The sequence below is a fragment of the Anser cygnoides genome, chromosome 9 (genome assembly GCF_040182565.1).
Source record: "Anser cygnoides isolate HZ-2024a breed goose chromosome 9, Taihu_goose_T2T_genome, whole genome shotgun sequence".
NCBI classification, from domain to species: Eukaryota; Metazoa; Chordata; class Aves; order Anseriformes; family Anatidae; genus Anser; species Anser cygnoides.
The window spans coordinates 4,653,165-4,665,929 of record NC_089881.1 but is presented as its reverse complement, the minus strand read 5'-3'; the positions used below and the strand labels follow the sequence as shown (position 1 = coordinate 4,665,929).

The 12,765-nt window shown below is 46.4% G+C and overlaps 1 protein-coding gene across 5 annotated transcripts in view; it reads right to left on the bottom strand.

The window, feature by feature from the left end:
- Positions 1 to 12,234, bottom strand: part of DOCK10 (dedicator of cytokinesis 10) — a 151,967-nt gene extending 139,733 nt beyond the window's left edge. For 2 of the 5 annotated variants that reach the window (XM_067002482.1, XM_067002483.1), the window contains exon 1: positions 11,955 to 12,204. In XM_067002482.1, coding sequence (XP_066858583.1) covers positions 11,955 to 12,065 — 111 coding nt within the window. In that variant the 5' untranslated portion in view covers positions 12,066 to 12,204. Of the gene's footprint in view, positions 1 to 6,816; positions 7,271 to 11,954 lie in introns of those variants that run through there. The other 3 variants (XM_067002486.1, XM_067002487.1, XM_048063031.2) reach the window with 2 other exon arrangements.
- Between the last annotated feature and the right edge of the window lie 531 nt (positions 12,235 to 12,765).

Sequence of the window (12,765 nt, the reverse complement as noted above, 5' to 3'; positions counted from 1 at the left end):
AGACTCACCCTCAATAGCCACAACTAAAAGGCAAGGAAAAACAATGATCTTCTCATCCCTAAATATTCCCATTTAGTATCATCTACCTAAATTCAGTAGCATTATATGAAAACACCTCTAGCTTCACTGTTTTAAGCCTCCAAATAAATAAAAGGAAGTGGGGGGGGGGGGGGGGGGGGGAATGGTGCGTGGGGGAAGAAACACATGAGGGGGAAGATCTGGATTTCTTTTAACTTCTTCAGTTTTAATTCCTGTAATTCTTGTAGTTTAATCTATTAATAACCACATATATAAGAACTTCTTGTTTTTAAAGGTCTCATCCTTTTAACTGTCAGCAGCCAGTTGATACACAGGCTTTTGTGCAACTGCAGCTGTTTTACCAGGGCAAAACAGCAAGCCCGAATTTAGTGCTTTTCCTTGGAAATGATCCTCCTCTCCCTGCCAGCCCCAACGCATGCCTACCTTCCCCTCTGCACAGGTAGCACAACTGAGGCTTATCAGAAGTGATGCAAACCACACCAGATTGATTCGAGAGGGGCTGAATGTCACTGCGCGCTCCTCTGTGGTGGCCATGCCACTGGGGACTTCGGGCTCCATGTGCCCAAGCGCTGAGAGCTTCCCAGTCCTGCTGCCACAGCAGTGAGGGCCACGGGGGAGCCACCGCCCTAAAAATCAGCCCAGAGGTTTTATATCTCAGCTCTTCAAACTCCAGTTGTAAAAGTCATTTGCCATCTCCCATCCTTTATTACACAAACTTCTGAACGCTAAAGAAATTTGCACTTTCAAATCTGAATCCCTTTAGGATTAGGAGCTGGGCTCTTCTAAAAAACACCCTGGGAAATAATGGTAAGAAAAAGAGAAACCCAGAAATGTCAGGACACAAAGAACAAGTACAGAGGGACTTATAGCTCGTTCTAGCACACCTCAGTATCCATCAGCATGAAACTTAAATGCCAACCCTCTCTGCTTAACCCCCCTCCACCCCCCCTAAACCTATGCATGCCACATTACTCCAAGGAAACAGATGGTAGCCCTGGCAGCCACCTATTTGCTTAATTGGTTTAAATATTTTTAAAATAGACTTGATAGAGATGCATTAAGACATTCCACTGTATACATAATCATCTGTAAATACTGTATAAGCACTGAGCAGGGATCCACTGGTACAGAAATGCTTTTAGGGAACAGACATATCTGACAGAGTCTTCTTTCAAAGAGGAGTCACTCACTACCTTTTATTTGAACGATCTTTTACCTAGCAAACAGTTGTTCTAATAGCAATAGTATATAAACCCATTCGTTTAATGTAAGATTTTATACTAAAGCTAAGAAGGAGACTTGCTACTGAACCCAAAGGCTTCATGTTGACCATATGGGAGTGAGGGAGGCATGGCTACAACAGCATAACACTGGAGAGCTGTTCAGTGAAGAGAAGGAGCAGAGAGATTATTGGTTTGAGGAACAGGGACACAGAATTCCTGGAAGAAGTGGGTTTTAAGATGGCGTGGATGGCAGGCACAGATAGGGTGCCCAACACACAACAGACAGACTGTTCCCTGCGCACAGAGATGCATTAATGGAGGCTCGGAGATGAGTGGGAGAGACACAGCAACAAGGACTGAGGACTGGAAGGAGCAAGGGCAGCAAAGCAGGGAGTGGGAAGATACAAGAATAAAGAATTGAGGGCAAGATAATGATTGAGTGCAGTATACAGGCCATGTCTAGTAAGCTTAAAGGGTTCTCACTGCAGGAACAAGAAAAAAAGAGGCAGATAAACTTCATACCAATGCATGTCAGTTATGGTGTCCTCCAGTCCTAGCGCTTATTGCCATGTAAGTTACTTGTAACTTCCACCCCAAACTGCCCTGCAGTTATGCTTGCTGGTGGAAGGATACAAAGAAGGCAAAAAGGATTTTTGTACCAACTTGGCTACATGGTTGAAGTAAATAACTATCAGGAAGTTTCTGAGATATACACCCACAGAAGAGGTAAACCTACCTAGACTGCAACTTTTTTTTTTTTTTTTTAGTATAAATTAGAGACTTCTGATGCTGCTGTTATACCACAAGTTATTATTTGACTAGGAAAGAGGGTAAGCTAAATTTCTGCTCATGTATTTCCTTCATTTCAGTTTGGTAAGTTCTCCTAACCAGCCTCAGAAACAGCTCTCATTAATTCTGGTGGAGCTACGAGGATAAATTCATGCAGCAATTCTACGTAACATCCTGTGACTTAATTTCAACCTGTGCTCACCGTGCAGCCATTTAATGAAATGGTGTCAGCAGAACAGAAGCACCACACAATGACATAGTTCAATGAGAAAAACAACTGTTACTCATGTAAAAGGCGACCGGTGCTTAAAGGGAGGTGTGAGCTCTGAAACAGGCAGATGCATTTTAGTAACTAATTTTCAAACGAGAATTGCATATGATACTTCACTTCTGTTTTGTTACTGCAACTGCTCTTTGTTTGCTGGTGGAAATCCACCTGCTACACACAAATAGAAGGAAAAAAAGTGTTCCTATATAGTGGCAATGGGGACACGATAGCTCAGCACATGTTTTAGTATGCATTGCAAGTGTGTGAATACAAAAGATACGGACCACATGATATTCTGGAATAAATATCAAAGTCTACTCATCACTGCTTTTAAACACTTACTCATCACTCCCTTTCTCCCTGCAGGGGGAATCACTAAGCCAGAGGTCGGGCCCAGGACTTGCTTGCCCAAGGACCCTGTCCGTCAGTGTGCCGTTGCTCTGTACCATGCTCTTTCCTCTGTTTTGCTCAGCCCAGTTGAGAAGTCTGAAGGCGTGAACCAGCTCCTCCCCCAGGACGGCCAGGCTCTGGCCCCTGAACTGCTTTGGAGACTTGAGACCACTCTGAGGCTGTTCTAAGAGAAGAGCTGCAGGTGTTTACCAGCAGTATTGCTGTAACACGTTCACCAATTTCATTGGTAGAAAGAAAAAAAAAAATTTTAAAAAAGCCAGGAGAAAGTCTGCACATTTCTATCTTCAAAAGAGACTGATATTGCTACAAATACCTCACGTTAATACATATCACGCGAAATGCAATGGAGGCATTCCTAATAAAAGGCATCAAGCCTGGCACGTGCCTTGGTACTTGCATAGCAATGCGAAGAGCTCCTTCATGGGACAACCTCCAGAGATGATGTTATTTAAATCAGCATGGTCCAACCAATAGCCCCTGGACTGACTTTAGCCCAACACTTTCACTCTAAAAGACTCAACACGCTCTAAATACTTTCTCCTGTCCTGCTCACAGCCTGGAAAGGAGCACTTGTATTTGCTTCCAAAGGGCAGAGAAGGGAGCCATGGAGACCTATCCTCCTTCCCTTCCCCAGTCTGCACCTCCACCGCATGCAGTCTTGGGGCACAAGCAGCTTTTCCTTTCCCTGTTCTGCTGCCTTTTTGGCTTGGACTCTCCCCTGAGGCTGCCAGAGGGCCAAGAGAGGGCAGGAAGGCAGGGGCTGGGGAGAGGAAGAGGAGGCAGCAGCAACAAGCATCTCACAGCAGAAGGGGATGGAAGAAGTCATTTCAGGGTTAGAAGCCACTGGGACCAGGAGATACCCCGGTGGTTCTCCCCCCACCTTTGTGCCACTTCTCTTCCCCACAGCGGAGACAATCTGCCTAAAAATCCAACATAAACTTGAGACAACGAGAAGGGAGAGGAGCTGGGGCAGCCCTTAGGCAGAGAGGTAACAGCTGAGAGGCGGGAGCAGGGGGTGGCAAGAAATGGAGAGGCGCAGGGGCAGCGCGTCTGTACCCAGCACAGCTGGGACAGCAGCCCACCAGCCCCAGGAAGGCTGCGCTGCGCTGCAGGGCTTTGCGACACCAACCCTGGTGCCCACCCTGCGCTGCAGTAACCCTCGGCACAGAGCGAACATAGGAAACAGACCAGGGGAGAGGAAGGTAAGAGCAATTAATTCTAACATTGAGAAGAAACGCAAAGACAGTAGTAAAGGTGTTACAGGAAGACTTGTGTTAAACACCTGCAGCTGTAAAGGATTCCTCTAACTCCCATAAAAGACAAAAGCCTGGTTTGAACTCCAAGTGAAACATTCTTTGGAAGTCAGAGGAATCCCTGGGATGGGGGTAGGAGCCGAAATCCTACAAGGGTTACAGACCTCCTCAGATTCTCCCAGAGCCTGGCCAAACCTCAGATCAGGGAAGGGTCTCACACTTGAGAAGTCTGTTTTCTTCAACCTGTGCCAAGCTCTCCCCACCCCCCCCAAAAAAAGAAAAAAATAAACAGAAGACCTAGAACTAAAGACCACTGAGGAACTTGCATTGAGACAAAAGACGCATTTAACACATAGTCAGTCTCCGCTACCCGTTAAAAAAAGTAAATGGTATTGTCTATGCAGAGCCATTGTGCTCGCCACATGGCAAGCCTCTAGCTCAGTGTGAGGAGAGGCACAGGCGTGGCTTTATGAAACACCTGAGCAGCCAGAACTTCATTCTTGCTGGAAAATCAGAAGCACTCATTAAAAGCAGCTGACATACATCAGCTTACTCAAAGAAGCAAAAGCAGGTTTGTCTAGCAGAAAACATACATGGATAAACAATGCATTTAAATGTCAGCTTAAAAAAAAAAATAAATCAAATTATATTAACTGAAACCAAAGATGAAGTTTTCTTTTTTTCCTATGCTAACCATATTTAGCCATTGCAGTTTCAGAGATGTTTCTGTACTACTCTCGTTCATAAATAATGACACTCAAAGAAAGTATTTTTTCCCCTTTATTGTATCCAACTGGGTTGCATTCATTACATTTCATTATATCTACATCATTTAATTTAGGTCAACATGTCAAAGTAACCTAGAATCATGTTTGTCTCAAGTCAGCCGGAGTTACTCTCAAAGACGAAAAGCAAACAAGCCAATTTCACTCAACAACACAATTGCCTTGTACTTCCTCCACACAACATGAATCCAGACGTGGAGAACCACACTCAGCATTAAGACAATCACTACAAAGTTGACAGCTTGCTAAATAAACACAATACCAACCACACAACAGCCAGAGTGTGAAGAAAATCTTGTAAAAAGCTAAGTGCTAATTAAAAGTGAATGAATTGGTAACTTAAAATGTAATAGGGTGTAATTTTTTCTTCCATTCTTTGGGAATTTTGATTTGAGGCTGCAGAGATAAGACATGGTTCCACAGAGGCAGCAGCAGACCCCTGTTGTGCCGAGGCATCCAGCTCCATTTGCCTGTAATTACCTGGGATCCTAATGGTGGTAGCTATAGTCCACGCTGCTGAGCTGGCCGCACAGGACAAACCCCATCTCAGAAACATCTCCAGATTTCCTCATGCGACATGTTTTTCTACAAGCCCAAAGCCCATCTACATTCTGTCATCTGATGACGTTCCAAACCACGCAGTATTCGGGTTCCAGCTGCTAGCAGCCTTACAGTACCCAAGCAAGGGGGCTTTTTGTGGACGCTAACCCCCGAGCGCAAGCTGGGGAGGTGAGGCTGGGCAGCCCCGTCCCCAGCACTCCACGGGAACTCCCTCCCTATGTTTGTAAGGCACCGTGCAAGACATAAAAACAAAAAGCCAGCGTGTATGTATCATCGGAAAAAAATGGTACCAGAGATAAGAAGCAGCCTACTAAAAATCTATTTAACCTACATGTTTAGGTTTTAATTACATACCAATGACGGGGGGGGGGGGGGGGGGGGGGGGGGGGTGGGGAATAGACTATTGTTCTGTGAGACCAATCTAAAAAACAAGGAAGAGGAGAAAGGTAAAAACAAACAAGCCTCCTGAATTTCCCCTGTAAGAGAAAGGCTCTGGAAGGCTTCATTGACACACTTGAGCATTTAGCACTAACGCAGCTTGCTGCCCTCTTGTTACAGTGCAATTTGGAGCCTGTTTGTGTTCTGCTCTGAAAGGGACAAGCCGAGGAGAAGCACACAGAGAGCAGGCAGCTCTTGGTTCTCTTACATTTTAGAGGAGAGAGGAAAATTGCCCAGGTCAGCAATGAGAGCAGGGGGCAGACTGCAGAGCAGCTGTAAGAGTCAGGCAAACGATTTGGCTGAGCATGGCAGGGCAGCCCACAGCAGGAATGAACTTGGAGACTGTTGTTCTGAGGCTCACTGTATGTTCACTGCGAGATCTTGGGCAGTTATCTTTTTGTTTTGTTCTCCTTATCAGCAAAACCAGAATAAAGTCAGCATAACATAAGAAAATGCAGTTGGTATAAAGCAGACAAAAAAATCATCCAGCTTCAGAGAAATACTGTTGATTTTTGCAAAATGCAGGCAATCCTCAACTGGCAAGTGTTACACATACTGTTGGTAAGTCTTTGTTATTTGTGTAATAATCACACCCGTGTCACTACTTCATAGCCTTTTGACCTTGTGCTAGCAAAGTTACAAACATGTTTTGACTTCTGGAAGTGACATATGCACTGCAAAACTGCCTGCTAAAAGCCACAACACTAAACCTCCTCTCTGCCTAACTATTCTCCAAACCCAATACAAGGCTTAATTTTCCAGATTCTCCCTCTCTTCCCTACTGCTGTTCATATTCCCTTCTCCAGACCCCTTATTTAACCTTGTAAGCAGGGGGAAAAAGTTAATGCGGCTTCTATAAACTGAGATCATTTTGAGTTACTCAAGCTGACTCACTTCCCATCAATTCAAAACAAAGCATTATTCAAGTGACAGATTCAAGACAACAGCAAAAACTACATTTAAACTGAAGTGCTCTGGTCTCACTACCTGCAAAATGACTGCCTGTGTATTTCATATTAAGGGTTTATTTGCATGAGTTATTCACCAACCTGACGAATCTTTCTTGCAGATCTCTTCATTTCTTTCCTCCGTTTCATTGTCTTCTTCAGCCTCTCTTTCCCCACAAAGTCTTTTCTCTTTTCCCCCATTTTCTCCAGTGCTTATGAACTCTTTCTAGACCATTTTCTTCCTTTTTCTCCTCCACCCTTCTCTGTGGCTTTCTTCCCTTATCTCTCTTTCTTCATTTGTGCGTCAGTTTGATCCCCGGTACAAGCCTCAAATGAAGTTCCTAGAATTACTCAGGAGAAGAAATTGGCCCCTTTGTCTGCCTGCAGAGGAGGGAGCCTAGCAGCTGGAGAATGTGCAAACAGTACATTCTTGTCTGTGCCCTTTGCTTGGTTTGCTCTTACATCTGGGCTCCAGCAGCCAGCTGAAAATGATCAGATCCTTGTCAGGTCCACACCACGGCAGGTGTCCTTGGGATACCCCAACTGAAGAACAGCTATGAAATTAGTCATCAGACACGAAAACTTTAAAAAAAAAAATTGCTGATTAAGGAAATTACTTATAATGTTGGGTTTTGTCTTTGAAGATGTAGAGGATATTAAAGATAAATTTTGGAATGCAGACTCGTGAACAAGTTTCAAAGGTAAAATACAAATATAAAAAAGTAGTTTAAAGCTTCATTATAGTTGCTAACATCCTAAACATACCTGACAAGTTGTCTGTCCTGAAGAGACCATGACAACTCAAACACAAAGACTTCAAAAGCAGAATCTTCACAGACCTAGACTGCAGATAACATTCCCTTCTGCCTGTGCAATGAATAAACTCTCTCCTCAACCACAAAAATGGGGATGAGGCTTTCACTCTGTGCATGTTTTTAGGATTATTTCACCAGGCTATCACCTCAGCTTTAAGCAAAGAAAAAAAAAGGAAAAAAAGAACAAGCTAATACATTAAGAAGTCTACAGAGAAACAGACAAACATCTAGTATATGGCGTGTGAAGCCCAGGCATGTACACGTATGTATAAACACATACAGCCTATTTATCTCTAACAACATGGTACATTCACTGTCTGTATAAATGCCTTACTTTAGTTCACACTGGACAAACAGTAGACATCAGAATATCCTCAGAAGAAAGGAGCCTTTCACAGCCCAGTTTTCAAAGTACTTCTGTCCTTGGAATAGCTCAGCTAACACTGTACCTTCTAAACAAACGAAGTTTTCACTGTGGAGGCTATTTCATTCATTGGCCTGATTTTGAACATGGAAGTCTAACCCGAGCGCGGCTGCGTGATGAGAAAAGGCCATACAGCCGGGCCCAACGGGGTAAGAATGGTCAAAGCTCCGTTGTTGTTATCACCCTGGGTACCAAAGCAATGGGTGTTCTCTGCGCGACTGCAAGCAATGCAGATTACTCTTCCTTAGAGACTATGCCACACCACTGAACTCACCATAAAACAAAACAGATAAAGTCACAAACACTTCATTACCTACCTTCAGAATTAAAAATTAGCTCTAAAACTAAAAATACACAGTAAAAAAGAGAGCCTTTATTACTTGTGAAGAACACATGACATAAAACACACATTGGAAATAATTGTAACCTGTCCTTTCAAGGAGGAATTGAACTGCCATCAGGTAAGATAAAGACCCTTCACCCCTCAAAAAAAAAAAATGTAATCCAGATTCCACTCAAGAAAGACAGCCAGTGTAGGGTCATTGGACACCACAACTTTCTACACTTGGCTGCAGCACGACGGAAAGAAACCTCTGCCAAAAAAAAGACACGTGGAGCAGCAGCCCAATTCCAGCCTGCTATTAACTTGGTAAACTACAGAAGAGAGATGAGGAGCAAGACCCCCCACAAGCCTTTTGTGAAAGCAGTATCACAATACTTTACATGAAGGATGAGTGCTGCAGCCAGAAGTACTTAGCCAAATTAATTGTGACCTGCAAATAACGATATAATGCAAAGTTTTATAATAACTAAGTGGCTAGCAATCAGATTTCTAGAAGCGCTGAGTGGCCCATCCCTATTCTAAAAACTTGCAGAGAAACCTTGCTGCAGTTGCAGGCAAACGAAACAACAGACATTAATTTCCCTTTCTTATGCACAGCTAGTCAGCTTCCTAGGCAGCGAGTGTTCACAGTATAAATTTCTAACAAGCCTTTTCTGTTAGGACATAGAATTTTGTGACAGTTTCAAAATACACTAAATTATTTACCTTCTTTTAGATGACACTGATCAATTTCACTGACTAGTTTTTGTAAATTGCTTTCTCTAAAAGAAAGAATTAGTTAACAGGAAATAACTGGGCAATTATTGAAGCCACCTGAAGTACTGCCACACACCATTAACACCTGACAGTAGCACCCCCTTGCATTTGCTGAAGACTTCTGTAATTAATGTAGAATGTCTTACCTGTGTTGAAATACTGCAGCTACTACACTGCCAATAAGATATATAATTATAGATGTAAAAGATACATAAAGTAAAAGTATAAAAAGTACATATTTCCCACTCAATCTGTTTCCACTTTATATCTTTCATAGCACTAAAAAGTTACTTATATATCCCCGTTCCCTTGATTACTCTGATGCTTTTTTTTTTGTCTACAAACAGAATTTTGAGCTGAATACTTGCAACATCTTGCAACATTTTTTCTACATTAAGCAAATAAATATGAACAAAATGAAGGGAAAGCATATAGCAGAAGTGATGTATTTGAGGGCAGCAAGGAGCTGACAGACACAACTCACTACTCCACTGCTGTCTGGGAGGTAACACCAACAGGCATTTGCTCCCTGGGCTCCCACCAAATTGCTAAGACATGAAGGACCCCTGCTGCAGGTGCTGTTACAAATTGGGCTGACAGAGGCCCAGCTGGAATTTCATACAGGACAGACACAAAAGCAGTACCAGAACGCTCAGTTCATCCACCTTTCCACTTTCCCTACTTTGTAGTAGCCAGTTATTTACAGACCCTTGACTGCCGCAGCAGCAACTTGCAGGATGCTCCAACACAAGATTTACAATGCCAGGTTTGGCACAACTGGAGCACAAGGTGCTGAAACATGCAGAACAAGATGCAAGGGGTGCCAACACACCCCATGGAACGCACCAGGTTTTTCTCTTCTACAGGGATACTTGCTTCTGGTACAAAAAAAAAACACCACATCACCACCAACAAAAAAACACCAGTGCAAGTCTAGCCAGAACACTGAGGTCCTGTGGCGCTTTTCTACAAGAGCAACGCAACATCCTTGTGCCTGCAGCACTGTTACAGCACCAGGACAGGGTCATCCCCGCAAATGATGACCGGAGAGACCCATGGGGATGACAGCACTGCCCAGCTCTGAGCCTCGTAGCTCCGCAGGGCAGCTCCAAGCCTGGCACTGCAGCAAGGGGCCTTCTGCCCGCTGGCTAAGGCATGACGGCTAATTCGTCTCGTTCTGCCATCATGCAGCTAGAGGAGATTTCATCTGGAGGATAGGAGCGTTGTACCCCAGCAGGAGTTCTCAGCATGAGGAACTCTACGGAAATTTGGCTTTCATGAGCAACACTACTGGCAATCCCAAAAAGTATAGTAAAAAAGATGGTAACTTCATTAAGTTTCTCAGAGACATACGTATTCAACACAGCAAGCAACTGAGGCTTCAGAACCGTTGTGCCTGCTGGTGAATAAAACGCAACATCTGGAAGTCCCTCGGTGCCCCCGCTGAGCAGCATAACTGAAACCAGAGTTTGGCCTGGCGTCTTCAAATCTGAACCTCGGTATCTTTAAAAGACCATCTCTGCAGATCTGCGTGCATTTGCCTTCGAAACCAAACCAAAAGCCCTGATGAAATCCAGCAGTAGTATGTTTCATCATGGGGCAGGAAGTCAGAGTCACAGAAGTGACAGATACTTCTCACTGCCCCGCAACTGAAGGCTGGATGTTTTAAAGAGATATTGAACAAAATACAACTCAAATGCATGAGCAGTAATTAAATGTTATATTCTTCAGTTATCAGTTTAAGATCTGTTAGCAACAACTGAAAAACAATTAAACAAAACCCCAATTCCCTTCTCAAGGGATCCAGACCATCAAATTCAGATGTGCTTCGTCAATCTCCTTCTCTGTTTTTCTCGTATTCTTGCAGCAGAGACACAGCAGAGCAAGAAGTTCTTCTAACAGAACTTCATTTCTAATACTTTGAGTTGCAATTAGACGATGCCGTAGTTTAGCTGGTGTATGGACTTCAGTATACTCTCGTAGGGGACAACAACCCAGCACAGTGCCCGGGCAGAGCCCAAACCAACCCTGATGGTTCGTAGGACATTTCCACCAAGCCTTTATCAGCGCCGTGTATCCTGCCTGACAGTGAGCCAAACGCTAATCACTGGGTGCCCAGCCAGCAGGACCGAGCAAATCTGCCAGCCCTCCGGTTGCACAGACACCTCGGGATTTTGACAAGAGCTAATGGCACGCTGAGCTTTGGTGGGAAGCCAGGAAAGACAAGTAAGCCTCTACCAAGCTTTCACAAGTCAGAAGCTTGGAAATACTTCATGAAGACCTTCAAAGCTGACTGCAAAGGCACTGCAAATGTAGCGAGGTACAGAACTCAACTCGCGTTTGGTGTACGGACAGCTAGAAGCAAGAAGCGATGCGGCCCCAAGCGGAGCCCCGTCGCGGCACGGCTGCCCGTTCGTAGGGGACGAGGCCACTGCGGATCCGAGGGGGAAGCCCCCAGTGCACGGGCACACAGCCGCACAGCCAGTTCCCGTGTCGTGCGGGGGGGAGGCAGAAAGCACGGCTGTGGGGCAAACTTTGAGGAGCGGTGACGTTTCGCTTACAACTTTCCCTCTTTCTAGCCTACTTCATGAGCTGTCTCGCCTGAAGAATTAGTGCAGGAAAACATTTGAGCTACGTGAATCACAGACGTCGTGACACGCTTATTCATCTAAGGAGTCGTTTGGCTCTCCTAACGCGCAGCTTTAAAAAACCCGAAGGGACCGCGGTAGAAGACCGGCGAACGAACGCCCAACGACCGGCCAGCGCTTCAGGGAGGTTCGGGGAGGCAGACGGCGCTCCCTCTCCGCACACCCCAGCCATGCACCGCCGGTGCCGAGCTCCCACCTGGCGGCACAGCAGCCGTACCGGACCCTCCCGTCCCCCCTCGCCCCCCGGCGCTCACCCGCTGCTGGAGGCGGCCGCTGGCGGCGGTGGCCGCGCTGTGTCGCAGCTCCGCCGCCTGCCCCGGCCGCAGCAGGCTCCGCGTGAAGCGCCTCGTCCTCTCGCCGGCCATGGGCACCGGGAGGCAGGCGGGCAGGCACCCCTCGCTCCGGCCGCTCGTCAGGAAGCGGAACTGGGCTTCTTTTCCCCGCCGCCGCCCGAGCCCGCTCCTCCCCGGGCCACGCGCAGCGCGGCGGCCCCGCGCCCGGAGCCCTGAGGGGCGGCCGCGGCTCGTCCCGCCCGCTGAGGCGCTGAGGCGCGGGGCCGCTCCCGCCGCCTCCCTCACGGCGCTCCGCGCTGACCCGGCCGCGCTGTGGGGCCCCGCGGCCGCTCCGTGGGCTCAGCCCGCCGCCCGGCTACCGCAGAGGGTGGGTCAGCCCGGTGCCACCCGCTGCGAAGCTCCAGGAGCGGAGCCCAGCTCTTGCGGTGGGGAGGAATCGCCTCCTGTCAGCCCCCCGGTCTCAGTGCGGGCAGGAGGTGTTTGGGCAGCAGCGATGGGTGCCAGGGCGCTGGGCATCGTCCAGTCCTTCCCCTGGCATGGCACCCCGCTCCCTTCACTGACACACGCTTACGGGTAGGCATGTTAGCCACAGAGAGATTGTAGCCTGTGTTGGCAGGGAGTGCTGCTTGATGCCTTAACGTGCAGCTGTAGCGTGAAGAATAGGGGGTATTTAGAGTTTCTGTGTTTGAGTTTCCTCACACAAGGGTACTTAAACTCTGCTCCTAATGCAGAATTTCCATCATCTACCTGCACTGATAGGTGTGGGACAGGA